The 18,623-nt window shown below is 44.8% G+C and overlaps 2 protein-coding genes across 2 annotated transcripts in view; both read right to left on the minus strand.

Moving 5' to 3' along the window:
- Positions 1–38: 38 nt before the first annotated feature.
- Positions 39–17,707, minus strand: LOC135204890 (lipid scramblase CLPTM1L-like). The gene is made up of 8 exons (XM_064235135.1): positions 17,669–17,707; positions 10,197–10,340; positions 9,520–9,661; positions 8,972–9,160; positions 8,489–8,679; positions 7,719–7,854; positions 380–495; positions 39–248 (listed from the first exon to the last, which is right to left on the minus strand). The coding sequence occupies exons 2-8, from the start codon at positions 10,241–10,243 to the stop codon at positions 155–157; spliced, it is 915 nt and encodes a 304-aa protein (XP_064091205.1). The 5' UTR covers positions 10,244–10,340; positions 17,669–17,707; the 3' UTR covers positions 39–154.
- Positions 17,708–17,726: 19 nt separating this feature from the next.
- Positions 17,727–18,623, minus strand: part of LOC135204891 (lipid scramblase CLPTM1L-like) — a 163,626-nt gene continuing 162,729 nt past the window's right edge. Inside the window, exons 4-5 of the mRNA XM_064235136.1 lie at positions 18,320–18,430; positions 17,727–17,796 (exon numbers count right to left, since the gene is read on the minus strand). Of these exons, the coding sequence (XP_064091206.1) occupies positions 17,743–17,796; positions 18,320–18,430 (165 nt within the window). The 3' untranslated portion in view covers positions 17,727–17,742. The remainder of the gene's footprint in view (positions 17,797–18,319; positions 18,431–18,623) is intronic.

Consider the following 18,623-nt stretch of genomic DNA (forward strand, 5'->3'; position numbering starts at 1 on the left):
AGTAAAAGTCTAAAATGAAAAAGGTTTTGCAAAGAACCTTCTAATAGGGCAAAAAATGTATTTGTGACTTGTGAAAGTATATCACAATGAACCCCATGTACAATAATTAAAGAATTGTATGAAAAAAGTATATATATATAGAGAACTTGTAACATTAATCTTTCTTCTTGTGCTCGACGCATTTCTTGTCTTCCTCTTCCCAGGATTCCCCAAACTCATTAACTCTGCTTTTGTCGACTGGGTATAACCTGTAATACAACAGAGTAAAAGATGTAATAGGTATTATTAAAAATATTAGGTATGATAAATATTTAAATAGAAAAATATTAAAATGTGTTTATAAACATTAGGAATGAACACTTTCTCTCAAAAATCTCACCATCTCTGAACCAAGTAGATGACAAAGACGATATCATCTCTGAAGCAGGCAACCCTGTGAGCTGTTGGCATGGTGATGATGAAGGCGAACAGGTCATCTATGAATGTGTTGAAGGCCTGAAATATTAAGGAGAAATTAATGGCTATTCATTTTTGTGTTCCTATGTTTATAGGTAATATGTACGACTTTTTATACCTACAGGTGTTCCTACAGTTATTTGCCACTTGTCAACAGCATGTGTCTGCAAGTGTTTTAATACCCAAAAATGATAGTGTTATAATACAATAAAGTTTCATACATACTTACCTGGCAGATATATACATAGCTAAGACTCCGTCGTCCCCGACAGAAATTCAAATTTCGCGCCACTCGCTACGGTAGGTCAGGTGATCTACCTGCCTGCCCTGGGCGGCAGGACTAGGAACCATTCCCGTTTTCTATCATATTTTCTCTCTTCCACCTGTCTCCTGCGGGGAGGCTGGGTGGGCCATTAATCGTATATATCTGCCAGGTAAGTATGTATGAAACTTTATTGTATTATAACAATATCATTTTCATACAATGAACTTACCTGTCAGATATATACATAGCTGATTGGCACCCTTTGGTGGAGGGTCAGAGACAGCTAATATGGAATAGACAGGTAAACAACATATGTTGTAGGTATAAAAGAAAAAACCTTGGTTCCTACCTGATAGGCGGTAGACTTCGTGGCTGTAGCCCGGTAGTCTGCAATCACCTCAAGACTTTAGCGAGATATTAGATCTATGGCTAGAGTTCTTGTGGGTCTGTCGATGGGTATAAAAACCGCTTACTCGGCAGAGCCTAAAAGGACTTTGTCAATGGGTACTGGACCACTTCTATGACAACACACCTTGTGAAGGAGCATAACCAATCCCGACCACCTGATCCTAACCACCATGTTAGTATATAGAATTGTTCTGAGTTTTCCCCGAACTCATAACAAACAACCATAACTCGAAACGAAAAACTCATTCATACAAAAAATTCTCAAAAAAAAAATTTTAATACTCCCCTAAAAGATATCACAAGAGTTCCTTACTGAACAACAGTGACTGGCCGCCAGTGCAGCACCGAGCCCTCCCCTTTTGTCCCAGCAGAAATCTAGAACATATCTATTAGAAGGTATGTACAAATTTAAGGATTGGGTGTTTGCTCCCGTACCCAGTATTGTATCCGCCGATACAAAAGGTCCCAGAGAAAAACATTTCTCGTAGGTCACGCGAAACGTCTTTAAGATAGTGAGATGCAAAAAACTGAATTGCACCTCCAATATGTCGTGTCAATGATTTTCTTTAACGACATATTCTTCTGAAAAGAGAGAGACGTCGCCACTGCTCTAACTTCATGGGCTTTTACTCTTAAAAGCGGAAAAGAGTCGTCAGGACAGAACCTTGTGAGCATCCGTAATGACGCTCCTAATGAAGAAAGCTAATGCGTTCTTAGACATGATTCTTGTGGGGTCCTTAATCGAACACCAAAGACTTTGTCTAGAGCCTCCCATTGTTTCTTTCTTTGTAAGAAGAACTTCAAGGCTCTTACGGGCAAAGAGACCTCTCTGTTTCTCTCCCTACTAGACTCGATAAGCCTTTGATCTCGAATCTCTTGGGCCAGGATTCGATGGATTTTCATTCTTCGCTAGAAAAAGAGTTCTAAACGAGCAAAAGGCCGAGTCTTTGTTAAAGCCGACTTCATCTTCTAGGGCATGAAGTTCGCCAACTCTTTTGGCTGTACCGAAAGATAGGAGAAACAAGCATTTTCTTGTTATATCCCTGAACGAAGCTACATGGGGAGGCTCAAATCTGTCAGACGAAAGGAACTTGAGAACTACGTCCAGGTTCCAGCTGGGAGGAGTTAGTTCCTTCGATTTTGTCGTTTCAAACGATCTAATCAAGTTGTGCAGATCTTTATTCTCAGCAATGTCTAGGCCTCTGTTTCTAAATACTGCCGAAAGCATGCTCCTGTATCCTTTGATCGTCGATACAGACAAATGAGAGACCTCTCTCAAGAACAAAAGGAAATCAGCGATTTCGGTTATAGAGGTACTGGAGGAGGACAACTTCTTAGACTTACACCACCTTCTGAATACCTCCCACTTCGCTGATAGACTCGTCTAGTGGAAGCTCTGGCAGGGCTCTAGCGATAGCGCTTGCAGCTTCGCGAGAAAACCCCCTCGCTCTGACAAGTCTTTCGATAGTCGAAAGGCAGTCAGAGCGAGAGCGGGGAGGTTTTGATGAAACCTCTCGAAGTGTGGCTGTCTGAGAAGATCCATCCTTTTTGGAAGGGATCTTGGGAAGTCTACTGTCCCACTCCAGCACCTCTGCAAACCAATCTTGTGCTGGCCAAAACGGGGCTATCAGGGTCATCCTTGTCCCGTTGGACGCTACGAACTTTCTCAACACTTGTCCCAGGATTTTGAAAGGGGGGAAAGCGTACACGTCCACATGAGGACCAGTCCAAGCAGGAAGGGACGTCGACCACGAGAGCTCTTGGGTCTTCCACCACTGAACAAAAGACTTCCAGCCTTTTGGAAAGGAATGTGGCGAACAGATCTACGTGAGGAGTGCCCCAAAGATCCCAAAGAATCTGACACACTTCTGAATGAAAGAGTCCATTTCTGTGTGAAGGACCTAGCTTCTCCTGCTCAGTCTGTCCGCCCTGACGTTTCTCGTCCCCTGAACAAATCTTGTCAGGAGGGAGATGTTTCTTTGTGAGGCCCAAATTAGCAGATCTCTTGCTATCTCGAAGTAAAGACACTGAGTGCGTTCCTCCTTGCTTCCGAATGTAGGACAGGGCTGTAGTGTTGTCCACATTCACCTGGACCACACTGTTCGTCACAAAGGGTTCGAAGAACTTTAGCGCCAAGTGAACTGCTAGAAGTTCTTTGCAATTTATGTGCCAGGACACCTGTGCTGCCTTCCAGGTGCCTGGCACTTCTCTCGGTCCTAGTGTTGCTCCCCCAACCCTTCTCCGATGCGTCGGAATACAACAACTCGGCTTGGGTTCGGAACTTCCAGAGAAATTCCCTTGTTCTCTTTTAGAGGGGACAACCACCATTGCAGGTGTGGTTTCATCTCCATTGGAAGGAGAAAAACTGTCGGAGAGAAGTCCCGTCTTCCAGTTCCAAGATCTCCTTAGGAAAAACTGAAGAGGGCGAAGGTGTAGTCTTCCTAGAGGAAAGAACTGTTCGAGCGAGGAAAGGGTGCCTAGCAGGCTTAACCATTCCCTCGCCGAAGTCCGTTCTTTCCCTAAGAAGAGAGAGACTTTTTCCAAGCCTCTCACGATTCTCTCTTGCGAAGGAAATACTCGAAAACCCCGAGAATCCATCTGAATCCCCAGATAGACCAAGTTCTGTCTGGGAATCAGCTGTGACTTCTCGAGGTTCACGAGTAGTCCCAACGCCTTTATCAGGTCTAGGGTCAAAGAAAGGTCCTCCAAACACTGTCTCTCTGTTCTGGCCCTGATGAGCCAATCGTCCAAATATAGAGAGATGTTGACGCCTTTGAGGTGAAGAAACCTCGCCACATTCCTCATCAGGTTTGTAAGACCTGAGGAGCTGTGGACAGGCCGAAACACAAGGCCCTGAACTGAAAGATCCTTCCCCCCGTCATGAAACGGAGGTACTTCTTCGACGAAGGGTGAATCGGGACATGAAAATAGGCGTCCTGGAGATTCCAGTGACACCATCCAATCTCCTTGACGTAACGCCGCCAGGACTGAGGCCGAAGTCTCCATAGAGAACTTCTCCTTAGAACGAACAACTTGTTCAGAGCGCTGACATCTAGAACTGGTCTCCAGCCCCCCGAGGCTTTCGCAACCAGGAAAAGCCGATTGTAAAACCCCGGAGAGTTTTGCTCTAGAACCAGTTCTATAGCTCTTTTGTCCCACATTTGATTCACCATCAGACGAAGAGTATCCCTCAGTACAGGGTCTCTGTATCTGGCTGACAGTTCCCGCGGAATGGTCGTTAGTGGAGGACTGTCTTGGAAGGGGATAAGATATCCCTTCCTGATTATGGACATGGAAAGAGGCGTCTGAGTTTATGAGTGACCAGGCGTCTGCAAATTCAAGAAGCCTGGCCCCCACTGGTGTTTGGAAGGCTGTCTGTCACTTCCCTTTCTAAAGGGACGGGAAGGAGCCTTACCTCCTCTCAATCAAGACCTCTTCTCTTAGAGGTAGCTCTGGAGAGAGGGCCTCCTCGAAAGGGCTGAACCGTAGAAGTCGGTCCTTTCTTGTCAACTGAAACAAGTGGTCTCTTCTTCCTTGCTGTTTGCAGGAGAAGATCCTGTCGCCGTTCGTCAGTCAGTGATCGAGAAATGTCCTTCACTAACTGAGAAGGAAACAGGAAGTCAGACAGGGAGCGAAAAACCAGGGCTGCTCTCTGTGAGGGAGAAACCGCCTTGGTTAGGAAGGAACTAAAATAATCCTCTTCTTAAGGAGTACTGCTCCGAAAAGAGAGGAGATTTCTCCTGAGCCGTCTTGTACCGCCTTGTCAATACAAGCAAGAATACTCAGAATGACTTCGGGGTCTAGACCATCCGAGTCATGAGCTTTCTTAGACATCACCCCAAGGGACCAGTCTAGGAAATTAAACACTTCCAAAATATGGAAGAGTCCCTTGAGGAGATGATCCGTCTCCGAAATCGCCCAAGACACGCGAGCTCCATTCAAAGCATGTCTCCTTGACGAGTCCAACCAAGGTTGAAAAAGTTCCCGCTTCGGCTGCCGCTGGGAGAGAAATGGCCCATGTTCTCCCCAGTTCGGTACCAGAAACCTCTCTTGCCAGAAAGTATGGCTGGAGGCTACAGAAGGTGGTCCTGCCCAGATCCTTCTTAGACAACATCCATTTGTCTAAGGACTGAAGCGCTCTCTTCATAGAGATCGTAGGTCTCATCTTCAAGACCGACGAAGACTTAGGCACAATCGCACTCGAAAACAGTGATCGAGGCGAAGGAGGAGCGGCAGGAGTTAAAGAATCTCCGTATTCCTGTAAAAGAAGGTCAGTCAGAACTTTATAGTTCGAGACTCCTTCTCTACCGTCACCCTCTTCTTCCGAATCTCCTTCTACACCTTGTGGAGAATCGGCCTGAAAAACGAGAGGATCTTCATCCCGTTCTCTCTCTACTGGTGACCAAACTCCTACTAGGAGAGGGGCTCATAGAGTGAACCGACTCTCTCACGTCTAAAAGAAGTCTCGGCGTATGCTTGACTTCTCGCGCCTGGAAACAGCTCCTCGCGCTTGTCTGGCGCCTCGAAGCCATGGCTGGCGCCTCGCGCTTGGCTGAATCCTCGCGCCTAACTGGCGCCTCGCGCCTGGCTGGCGCCTCACGCCTGAGCGTATCCTGATCTAGAGCAACTCGCTCGGATAGATCCTGACGTTTGTCACGACCTATTCGCAGACTGGAAGCCGTCCCATGTCTGGCGGACGCTTCACGTCTTGGCTGGTGAAAGAAGACGAGACTTCTTAATAGGAAGTCTAGCGTCCTTCTTGCGAGGGGGATCCCTCGAAAGAACTCCAACCAAAGAGGCAATCTGCTCTTGAACTGCAAGCAATATCCTCTTGGAAGCCACCCTAGCGTCCTCTTCAATAGAAGAAGCAGGAGAACTCGAAGGAGTGCATCCTCAAATACTGCTCTAGGAGGCGTCGAAACCAGCTTAGCCTTCTTGATAGAAGAAGGAGCTTCCTCCGAGAAGCGTTCCGGGCTCGAGTCGAACGCGCGCTCTTTCCAATGCCTTTTCAGTGGCCTGAGCAGACTGTAACGAAACAGAACCTGCTGAAGGGACGCCTGACCGTTGGGGATTCCCCACAACCTCCGTACGACTTTCGACTTTCCTACTCCTCCTGGGTATGTGAGTTTGGAAGAGGTCTAGGCCTGGGAGCATCGCAGGGACGGTCAGACGCCCCTCCACAACACTGGGAACACTCACTTCACTTAGTAATTCACAATCACTAGCCTTACCTGCATGGCCGCCATCTTTGTCTTCATTTTACGAAGAGTAGCCTTCAGATTGGCGATTTCAGAAGCCGAATCCGAATGCAAAGCCTGTGAGGATTCAGATACATAGGGAGAATCATATTCATTAATAAAAGGAGAGTTAGACTCAGAAAAAGGCTCAATAGGCCTTGTACTCACACTCTTTTGTGCAGCCTGTCTAATCCTATCCCTCTCTAACTTCTTCAAGTAAGAAGTTAGATCTTCCATTCATTAGCATCCAACTTTTCACACTCAATACAGGTGTTAGCCAAAGAACAGTCAAACCCCCTACATTTACGACATTCAGTGTGAGGATCAACCGAAGCCTTCGGTATCCTCACCTTGCAGCCTACATTCACACACACTCTCACACTAACACTTGAATCAGACATTCTATTAGAAAAATAAAAATCAAAAGCAAGTCCAAATCCAGTCCACAGTAGCGAATGCCAAAACAACGATCCAGTACGTCACCAAGAAATCCAATAAAAGATGATCAATAAAGTCTGAAAAGCGAATTCCAGTCAGGATGTAGTAACAACAATGTTGATACCACCGGCGACAGAGAAAATATGATAGAAAACGGGAATGGTTCCTAGTCCTGCCGCCCAGGGCAGGCAGGTAGATCACCTGACCTACCGGTAGCGAGTGGCGCGAAATTTGAATTTCTGTCTGGGACGACGGAGTCTTAGCTATGTATATATCTGGACAGGTAAGTTCATTGTATGAAATAGCACTTTTTAATGGTAAGTGTTACTCGGGCTAATTTTGCATGTACTATCTACAAGTGTTCCAGTGGCTAATTTGGTACGTTTGAACAGGGCATTGCTCTGGGTAATTTTGTTACTGAACATTCATGTGGAATAAATGATTAGCTCCTAACGTGACTTCCAAATTCAAAGATGGCCAACTTGTATAAACCTGTTATATTTATAAACTTGTATAGCTATGCTATGTTGTGTGTTAATTTATAAACTCCTATAGCTATGCTAAAGGGTTAACGTCTCTTTTATCTGGAAATATGAACAAGAAAAGATAGAGATGATTAAAAGAACAAATGGATCTGCAAAGAGGAAGAAACCAGTGCAGTTAGAGGCTAAAAGGATGTTCAAAGAAGCCTTAAAACTAACTGATGCTGGTAATTAAAATAGGAAATATGTTGCATAAAGTAATATTGATAACTACGCACAATATGTCTCATACTATAAAGGCAAGAATTTATGAGGAAGCTTCGTAAACCTTCCGAATAATAAAATGACAAGAAGTGCACACCCCAGTACATTTCAAGGTGCCTGGATACTTTGAACATACTGTTCATTAATTCTTCACTAGTATAAACATACCTTATACATAAAAGCCCTCCAGGGTAGATGAGCGACACTTTTCAACTTGTAATTGATAAACAGCTGGGGCAACATGAAGAGGAAACCAAAGGCATAGACACCATTGACCAGGCTGTGTATAACCCAGGAATACCAACTGTACGGGAAAGGAATTGAAGTTTCACTAGAAACATTGGGTTAAGTTTGAAGGTACCTAATTAAAGCAAAGGTTACTATTAAGTGATGATAATCTCTTAAGTACGATAAGTAAATGTAAAGTTAGCATCTGTAGATATAAAAATTAACTTATATTTTGTATAAATGCAAAGCATATTTAAACAGGTAGTACCCTTGCATAGTCAATGGCAATTACTTGTGTATGACAGATTTAAATAGGTACTCTGAGAGAGAGAATTTTAATAGGTAGAGAATTTTAATAGGTACTCAATTACAGGGATGTGAATTGCTTCTGAGTGAGTGAGGTTTCATTCTGAAAACAATCATGTCAATAACTACATTCATCCATACAATATTATTTATTGCCAAAAAGTTTATGACTACAATAACTTCTTCCCTGACGAATTATTTTTATTAAAAATTAAAGAACTAGAAAGGCTGACAGGTTTCTGATCTATGGGGATCAGAAGTTAAAGCCAGAAAAAAAAGGGACATCATAGGCCTACATTTTTCAGATAAGACTGATAGAAAAATATCTTCGTCTCAATGTACAACTAATTCAAACTGAAATATGAACCATTTTTTAAACTCTTGGGCAAGACAAGCAATCCTACCTCTTGTGCGGCGAATAGAAGAGAGAGTAGAGAGCCCCGCCAATGACCAGCGGGTAAAGGATGTAACTGAGGTACTTTATACCCTCGTAGTCCAACTGCTCTGTGACGTTTTCCGCTGATGTTCTCGAGTTGAGGAATTTTGGTCGCCAGCCCTCAAAGGTTATGTGGAAGGCTTTTGTGACTTTCCACAGCTGGAATATGCATTACAGTAATCTCATAAACTCATAAGTAATAGGGCTGAGTTTGCATATAAAATTGACAAAATATACTTACTAACCTACTAATGCCTATAGTGCACTGCATGAGATGCAGATAGCACTTCCTTACTGGGTAACTGTGCTTGTGAAAATATATGATGTACTGTACAGTAGATACAAAACAGAAATTAAAATTACATTATTTCGTGAACAATTCATTATTTACAAGATAAATTCTGCAGAGCTAAGGTTAACACGACTAAAATGAAAGAAGAAAGCCGCACACCTCAATGATTCCTCCAATGCCGGCAGGTATCAGCACGAGAAGGCTCGTGTTTTCGTCCATGAGGTACAAAAAGATGATAATCTGGGATATAGCTCGCCAGGCCACCGAGGAGGTAGAGATTCCAGCCATGGACTTGCGTCCTTGCCAGAATGAGATGTCGTTCTTGAACGCTAAAAAGTCGAACAACATCTGAAAAGAAAGGAAATGGTTTAAATATGATAATTTACAGGAATTTTGGCAAAGATATAAAAATGTATTTTTTTCTCTGCAGAGATGGCAAAAGATTGAAAACTGAAAGTGCCATTGAAACTGAAATGAGAGAAAATGATTTAAATATGGCAGATATAAATGACTTTTGTATGTTTACTTTGTGGAGTTGTGGAAGATTGACTTATAAATCTCAAGTAGTATGATAAAACACGTCTTTTCATCATTACAGCTATTTTTTGTACATCTTTTTGAACGTGGTTGCAATCTTTAAAATGTCCTGACATCCTTGATAATTAAATTCATTAACTTAGAGAAGGCAACTCATTAAAAAACCTTACGTGTAGAGCAGCTATCAAAAACGTCACACACAGGAAATAAAGATTGGTGTCGGAGAATATCCCCTTGACTTCGTCCAAGTCCTTTTCGGTGAATCCGAGCTGGGACATTGGCTGCATTGCTGCTTCAAACTGCAGCCATAATCTGGAAAGATATTTTAAAAGTTTAAACTCTGAAAGTAACTGTGATAAAACAGTTACAGTTTGACACGAAGAACAGTTCCTAAGAAGGGAATTTTGAAGCAAAGCTTTGTCAATGGGTTACCTTAACTTTAAGCCGCAAACTGGGACACTATTATAAAGTTTAAACTTGGAAAGTAACGGTAATAAGAGAGTTAAAGCAGTTAATGTGAGACAAAGAACAGCTTCTTCAGAAGGTCAATTTTAAGCAATGCTAGATCAACTGCAGTCCTGATCTGGAACAATATTTTAAACTTTACTTTTATTAAAAAAATAACCATGGTGAAAAACTGTTACCATTTGGGATGAAGAACAGTTCCTAAGAAAGACAATTTAAGCAAAGCTTCTTCAGTAGGTTACCTCAACTTTTTAGCCACAATCTGAAATGATATTTAAACTCCGAAAAGCAACTGTGATATAACAATTAAACACTAAAAATCTGGGACAACAACAGCTCCTAAAGGGGATAATTTTTAAGCAAGGCTTCGTCAACTGGTTACCTCAACTTTCCGTATGAAATGGGCGAGTATTTCAAGGTGAGGTTCATCTCTGTCGACGAGGACTCCACCTCGACCAAATCTCTGAGCCGGACGCTCAGTTGATCGACGTACAGAATGGGGAGGTAGTAGCCAGTGGGTGACAGTCTGAAACAGTTTGAGGAAATGATTTGGAATTCATCAAACTTTTTTCATAATTTAGAAGAAATCATAATACAAGGCAGTCCCCGGGTTACGACGGGGGTTCCGTTCTCGAGACACGCCAAACTCGTTGTAAGCCGAAAATCGTCGTAAGCCGGAACATCGTAAAATAAAAATCTAGGAAAACATGTTATTGTTATAATACAATTAAGTTTGTTCATACTTACCTGGCAGATAGATATATATATATATATAGCTGTATTTTCTGAAGTCCGACAGAATTTCAAAACTCACTGCACACGCAGTGGGCGGCCAGGTGGTAGTACCCATTCCTGCCGCTGGGAGGCGGATATCAGGAACCATTCCCATTTTCTATTCATATTTTCTAGTGCTACTGTCTCCTGAGGGGAGGCGGCTGGGCACTAAATTATATATATCTGCCAGGTAAGTATGAACAAACTGAATTGTATTATAACAATAACATTTTGTTCATGAAATAAACTTACCTGTCAGATATATATATATATAATAGCTGAATCCCACCTTTGGATGGTGGGAAGAGACAGAATAGGATTTTAGGAAAACAAAATTAAGTAGATGATATACATCTTGGTTCCTCACCTGTTAGCATAGCTGACTTCGTGATTACTGTCACCTAACCCTGCTTCTGCTTAATCAGAGTTGCCAGCAAGGTAGAGACCTGTAGTGCTGGTGCGCTCCGGATGATCTGACAATGGGGGCGTGCCCAGAACGTGACTAGACCATCGTACCATACATATGAGGGCTATGAAGCAACTGACCACCACCTGACCAACTAGACAAAAAACCCTGTGAAAAGCTAAACTAAAGAATGGAAGATCTCCATTAAAGATCTAACCATCACCAAAAAACACAAAAAATTAAAAACTAATCCTAACCTATAACTAGGGGATAGGAAAAGAGCTACCTCCAGCCCCAAAAACTGTGTCTGCAGAAATGTATGGTCCTATAGAACAACAGTTCTCGTATATCGTTCTCACATCTCTTAAATAGTAGTGGGAGGCGAATACTGAATTGCTCCTCCAAAAGGTGGCATCAAGAATGTCCTTGACTGACATATTCTTTTGGAAGGCAAGCAAGGTTGCGACAGCTCTGACTTCGTGAGCGTTCACTCTGGCAAGATGAATGAGCCTCTTTAATAATGTCCCTCAGAAAGAAGCCAAACCATTCTTTGATAACGGTAAATCAGGTCTCCTCACTGAGCACCACAAATTATCTGAGGGACCTCTTACCCCTTCGTTCTTTGTACATAAAATTTGAGAGCCCTGACAGGGCACAGGACACTCTCTGGTTCTTGGCCCACCAAGTTCGTCATTCCCTTTATTTCGAAGCTCTTGGGCCAAGGGTTAGACGGATTCTCATTTTTGGCCAAGAACGTGGGACTCAAAGAGCAGACAGCATTCTCACCTTGAAGCCCACCTGTTCGCTAATGCTTGAATTTCACTAACTCTCTTCGCTGTTGCCAGAGCAGTTAGGAAAAGAGCCTTTCTCGTCAAGTTCCTAAGAGACACTGCGTGGAGAGACTCGAAAGGACTAGACATCAGATGTCTTAGAACAACATCTAAGTTCCAGGAAGGAGGCCTCATCTGAGGTATCTTTGATGTTTCAAACGATCTCAAGAGATCGTGAAGATCTCTGTTGTCAGCAAGATCTAGGCCTCTGTGCCGAAAGACTGCTGACAGCATACTTCTATATCCCTTGATGGTTGGGACTGCTAACTTCTGCACATTCTCAAGTATAGCAGAAAGTCGGCTATTTGGCTCACAGAGGTCATGGAAGAGGAAATTCCCTCCCTTCTACACCATGCCCTGAAGGAAGCCCACTTTGACTGGTAAACTGCTCGCGATGAAGCCCCCTCCCTTGCGGTGTGATCGCTTTCGAAGCTGCTTTAGAAAACCTCTCGCTCTGGCCAACTTTTCGATAGTCTGAACGCAGTCAGACCCAGAGCGGAGAGGTTTTGGTGATACCTTTCGAAGTGGGGCTGTTTGAGTAGATCTTTCCTTCAGGGCAACGTCCTTGGGAAGTCTACAAGGAAGGACATTACCTCCGTGAACCAATCTCTTGCAGGCCACATCGGGGCGATCAGGGTCAACCTCGTCCCCTCTGACGCCGCAAACTTTCTCATGATTCCACCCCATGGATCTTGAACGGCGGGAAGGCATACAGGTCCAAGTCTGTCCAATTCCAGAGCAGTGCGTCTATAGCGATCGCTCCTGGATCCAAACAGGGGAGCAATAAAGAGGAAGCCTCTTTGTCTCGACGTCGCAAAGAGGTCGACCAGAGGACGTCCCCATAACTTCCACAGCTATCGACAAACGTCCCTGATGCAGAGTCCATTCTGTCGGCAGAAGCTGATCCTGTCGACTTAAGAAAGGTCTGCTCTGACGTTCTGGACTCCTGCGATGAATCTCGTAAGGATCTTCACTCGCCTTGCGCTTGCCCACAGCAGAATCTCCTCTCGCTAGGTAAAACAGAGGTCGGGAGTGTGTTCCTCCCTGATTCTTCAAGTACGCCAGGGCTGTGGTGTGTCTGAGTTGACCTGAACAACTTTGCATGCAACCTTCTCTTTGAAGAACTGTAGCGCTAGAAAAACCGCTGCTAGTTCCTTTATATATATGTGCCAGGACACCTGTTCCCCCCTCCAGGTGCCTGACACTTCCTCCCCTCCTAGTGTTGCTCCCTAACCCGAAATGGACGCATCGGAAAACAACACTAGGTCGGGGCTCTGAAGTTTTAGAGATAAACCCTCTCGAAACTTCTGTGGATCGAGCCACCATCTTAAATGGTTTTTTACTGACTCGGAGATCTTCAAGGTCGCATCTAGATCTTCCTTGACCCTCCATTCCTCTGCAAGGAAAACTGGAGAGGCCTGAGGTGCAGTCTCCAGGGAAACAAACTTTTCCAGCGAGGAAATGGTCCCCAGCAGACTCATCCATTCCCTCTCCGACGGCAAGCAAGTCCTTCCCCAGGAAGGCTGCAAAACCTCTTCTCTGAACGCCTTGCAGCTGTCGTTCCTGGGACGGAAAACAAACGCCCGAAAAGCCACTGAATCCATCTGAATCCCCAGATACACGATGGACTGTGACGGGGTCAGATGCGACTTTTCGAGGTTGACCAGAAGTCCCAGGGACTTCGTCAAGGCTAAACGTGAGCTGAAGGTCCTTCAGACACCTCTCCTCTGAAGACGCTCTGATGAGCCAATCGTCGAGATAGAGAGAAACTCTTATTCCTGAAGAATGCAACCATCTCGCCACATTCTTCATTAGAACGGTAAACACCATCGGAGCCGTGCTCAAACCGAAACAAAGGGCTCTGAATTGCCAGACTTTGCCTCTTAAAACAAATCTCAGATACTTTCTTGAAAGAGGGTGGATCGGAACGTGAAAGTATGCGTCCTGCAGGTCCAAGGACACCATCCAGTCACCCGGTCTCAAGGCTCCAAGAACTGACTGAGGCGTTTCCATCTTGAACTTTATCTTTTCTATAAAAAGATTCAGCCTGCTTACGTCTAGGACTGGATGCCAACCCGTCGACTGCTTTGGTACCAGGAAAAGCCTGTTGTAAAATCCTGGTGACCCCAGCGGTCTACGACCTGCTCCACCACTCTTTTTTCGACCATTTGGTCTAGAAGGTCGAAAAGTATCTGCTGTTTCTCCCCTTGATACGAAGGAGAAAGATCTCTGGGAGTTGTGCATAGAGGAGGAGGTACTAAAAAGGGGATCTTGAACCCCTGTTCCACTATCTTCTTAGGGACCAAAAGTCCGTATCTCTCTCTCTCTCTCTATGCTCCCGCAAAATGTTTCAGTCTGGCTCCGACTGGTGTCTGAAGACATAGCTCTCATTTCTTAGTTTTTGGTTTAAATGGAGCTCTACCTCTTGAAAGGCCTCTCCCTCGAGGAGCTGCTCTCGAGGGAGGAGCCCCACGAAAGGGTTTCAGCTTCTTTGGAACTCGTCCAAAAGAAGACGTAGTAGGTACTGCTGGACGTCTGGAGGACTGGGCTAAGAGGTCCTGAGTAGCTTTCTCCTGCAAGCTAACAGCCAGGTCCTTCACCAAAGTCTGGGGGAAGAGATGATTCGAAAGAGGCGCAAAGAGAAGCTCTGCTCTTTGAGCCGGAGTCACCGACTTCGCTGTAAAATTGCAGAACAGCGCTCTCTTCTTTAAGAAAGCCGTACCGAAGTACGAAGCCAACTCTTCCGAACCATCTCTGACGGCCTTGTCCATGCACGTTAATACACTGGACAGCTCCCCCAGACAGATAGAGTCTGCACTCCTAGATTGAATTATCTACGACTCCAAGCACCAGTCCAAAAAGTTGAATACTTCTAGAGTCCTCAAAAGTCCTTTCATGTTATGGTCGATCTCCGTAGGAGTCCACGAAATCTTAGCTGACGACAAAAGGGACCTCCTTTGGAGCGTCGACCAGACTAGCCCCCCCCCCCCCAAAAATCCCCTTGTGCTGACGACGGGATTCCTCACACCTACTTTCTCTTGGTCTCGTACCAAACACCCCCTTTACCACTGAGTCTCGAGGGAGGAAGGGCGAAAGTAGACTTGCCCTGATCTTTCCTTCGTTCCATCCAATTTTGGAACTTCTTAAAAGCCCTCTTGGTGGACAGCGAAGTCTTCATCTCAACGAACTCTGGGGTTTTACAAGACTTCGATGAGGAAAACTGAGAGGGTGGAGACCGAGGAGCTGAAGGCCGAAACTTGTCTACAAAAGACGAGTGTAAAAGCCGCACAAGCACTTTATAGTCCGAAACGGACGAAACAGACGGCTGATCCTCCTCAACCGATTCCGCAGGACTACTCAACTCTCCTTCCTCTCTAAGAGGAATCGGAGACTGTACATCAGGAGAGGGCGTACGACCAACGGGTCTGATCTTCAGCAGAGATCTCTGCGGTTTGAAGCTTCTTCATTCCGACCGACCTCCTGTCGATCCTTACGCGTGAAGCAAGACGACCGTCTCGAAAGCGCTGAGTGTCCTGAGAGGCGACTTGAACAGCCCTAACTCGCCGAGTCTCTTGCACAACAGCCTGGCGAGCTTCTATCGAAGCGTCCTTGAAAGAGCCTACAGAAGCGTCCTTACGCTTCTTTATCAAATTCCTTACTAGAGCGTCCAGAAGCCCAAGCTCTCAAAGCGTCCTGCTGAGCGCTCTCAAAATCATCTACGCTTGGAAAAGCGTCCCTATGAGCGTCAACAAAAACGTCCTGACGAGCGTCCTCGTCCTGCTGGGCGTCCTCAAAGGCGTCCCTGAAAAGCGTTCCGTCGAGCATCCCCAAAAGTGTCCTGATAAACGTCCTCCCAAGCGTCCTGTCGAGTGTCCTGCGCAGGACGTCTAGAGGGAAAACTAACCTCCTGTTTACGCGCCTTCTTACTCGAAGAACGAGATCGGAGGGGCACCGAAGTAGACGCAGGAGGAGAAAGAGACGAACGAGGAGGAAAGAGAAGGAGACTGCTTAGACCTCTTGACAGGCGTCTGACGTCCTTCCTACGTTGAGGCTCGACCGCTTTCTTAGCCATCAAAGCAGATAAACTGGTCCTGAAGGGGACACGAGAATGTTCTTCGTGGGCGAAGAAACTAAAGCAGGCGAAGGGCTGAAACCTGCGAGAAGACGAGTTGGGGCGAGGGGGGACGCCTCCTTCCTTCTCACAGGTACAGCTACCTGCCTCTCCAAAGAGCGACTGTACGCTTCTCAGCGTCATCCTCTGATGACGTCCTACATCTCTTCTGCGGCGGAAAAGCGTCATACGACGCAGGTGAAGACCACAACGAAACCGGCGAGGGAGGACGTGAAGCGTCCTCACTTCGAAAGGTCCTTTTCAACGGATGCGAGTTTCTCCGAGCGCTCCAACCCCTTGTGCAGGGACGGCGCCTCGGAGGACGAAAAACAGTCCTTGAGGATGCGAGCCTGAGCACGCTCCTGGCAGCCTGGGAACTTGCGACAGGGCCTGCCGAAGGGACGCCAGATCGGTGGGGAGCCCCCCGTAACCCTCTTGCGGCTTTCGACATGCCCACTCCTGAGTCCTGGGAGTCCGACAGCGGTCTAACGCCTAGAGGCATTATGGGGCCGATCTGACGCCCCCACCACAACACTAGGGGCACGATCACTAACTTTCACAGAGCCGGTTTCCAAGGCTAAACACTTTCGATTCTAGAGTACGTAAAGAATCTAAAATAAGAGAAAGGGCATTACCTTCTACAGACACAATTTCAGGGCCCGAGGGCAACATCACAGGGTTAGGTGATACAAAATCTACTGGTGTTATTGAAAGTGGGATATTACTTCCCTTACCTTTTAACTGGAACCGCTCCTGGAGGAAGACCTCCTGATCCTATCACGTTCCAATTTCCGTCGATAGGAATCATACATCTTCCATCCATCATCGGTCAATCCTTCACATTCCTTGCACCGATCATCCAATAAACATACATGCCCCCTACACCCCGTACATACAGTGTGGGGATCTACCAATGATTTCGGTAGCCTCACCTTACAATCACTCTTCACACACACTCTGAAACTCACTGAACCTTGATCCAGACATCACGTTACAGAAAAGCCAATCCAAAATAAAAAAACAGTCCACTATTGCGCGTGCCAATCCAACAATCCAGAATCAATACCAAAAGACAATCCAGATACTAAGTGACCAAAAGTTTATCAAAATCCGAGGCGGAGGTACTGCAAACAGTTGTTTACAGCACCGGCGACAGAAAAAAATATGAATAGAAAATGGGAAATGGTTCCTGATATCCGCCTCCAGCCAGCGGCGGGAATGGGTACTACCACCTGGCTACCCACTGCGTGTGCCGCGAGTTTTGAAATTATGTCAGACTTCAGAAAATACAGCATATATATATCTGACAGGTAAGTTTCATAAACAAAATTACTTTAATGCCTTGGGTGCATTGACAAACTATGTAAACTGCATTCTTATTGTGTTTTTCATATAAAACCTTCAATATTGATTTTTTTGCATTTTTGGTGTCATATTTCATCTGCCAGATGAGCGTTGTAGGCGTCGTAACCTAGGAAATAATGTCTGATGAATATAATTGAGAAGCGCCTTAACCTCGGAACGTCGTAAGCCGAACCCGTCGTAACCCGGGGACTGCCTGTATGTACACCTACAGTATAGAATTATAATATGAAAATAGTATGAATTTTTAAAGGAATCATAACATGTACAGAATAAAATTATGATATAAATATGTTACAAATTGTTAATACATAAAATAGTTGACAAACTTCATGCTCAAGCACTCATCTAGAAAAATAGGCCTAACTCACCTCAATGACTGGCCTATGTCATGTGGTACACTAGTTCTGGGCAGAGACTGACTGGGTCGTGAGAATGTTGAACACTATTGTGATAGGAAGTGGGTAACCGGACGATGGAGGTTCGACTGTCTGCCGCCCTGAAGTACAAAAGATTGTCAAACGCATACTGTTCATAGAGCGGAAAAAAGCTACAAGTTTAATCATGGCTTTATCAAGGAATGGTTTACTAAGTTAGCTGTAGAACTACTTTTATTTTACTTCTGAATCTTTGCCAATTACTTGGCCAATTAACTGAAAGGTTTTTATAATACAATAAACGGGACAACAGAATACTATAGAATTTCTACCGAAGACCAAGCACTGGAACCTATGAGGACATTCCCCAGTGATGAAAAGAAAATCGTGAATAGGAAGGTTGAAAGGTGTAACAGGAGGAAAAACCTTGCAGTTGCACTCTGACACCATTGTTATGAGAGGGTGGAAAGTAAGATGGGGGGAGAGAGAAAATATGAACAGAGGTGCCATCAAAGGAATGATAAGGGTTGCAACTAAGGAATGAAAGGATGCTGCAAAGAACCTGAAGTAATGCCTATAGTGTACAGCATATGGTGCACTGATGGTAATATCCCCCTACAGGGAAATGGAAAACCAAAAACTCACCTTCTCTTCTTTACCGAGCAGGTTAAACGTGGCTGCTTCGGGAATGTGATATTTCGTCAGGCGTGAGAAGCCATAGACTGACATCTCGTCATTGACGACACTATGCCAATTCTGTAAGAGGCAAATGATTTTGGTTTCCAACTTTTATATAAAAAATTCAGGGTTTTGCAAAAATCATTCATATTTCTTCAGTGATGAATACACTATAGAATTGAAGAATTGCTTTGTCATATGACTTCAAGCATTGAACCTATGAAGAGCAGTTGGGTATAACATTACAAAGCTGAAATCATTTCAATAAACA

Source organism: Macrobrachium nipponense, chromosome 47, assembly GCF_015104395.2.
Source record: "Macrobrachium nipponense isolate FS-2020 chromosome 47, ASM1510439v2, whole genome shotgun sequence".
In the NCBI taxonomy this organism is placed as follows: Eukaryota; Metazoa; Arthropoda; class Malacostraca; order Decapoda; family Palaemonidae; genus Macrobrachium; species Macrobrachium nipponense.

What these genes read in the sequence shown, in the direction of transcription:
- LOC135204890 (XM_064235135.1), bottom strand. Translation starts at nt 10,243, where the DNA reads ATGAACCTCACCTTGAAATACTCGCCCATTTCATACGGAAAGTTGAG. An exon ending in ATTTCATACGGAAAGTTGAG is followed by an intron (nt 9,662 to 10,196) that starts GTAACCAGTTGA and finishes ATATCTTTCCAG; the next exon opens with ATTATGGCTGCAGTTTGAAG. An exon ending in TTCTATTCGCCGCACAAGAG is followed by an intron (nt 7,855 to 8,488) that starts GTAGGATTGCTT and finishes TTTCCCGTACAG; the next exon opens with TTGGTATTCCTGGGTTATAC.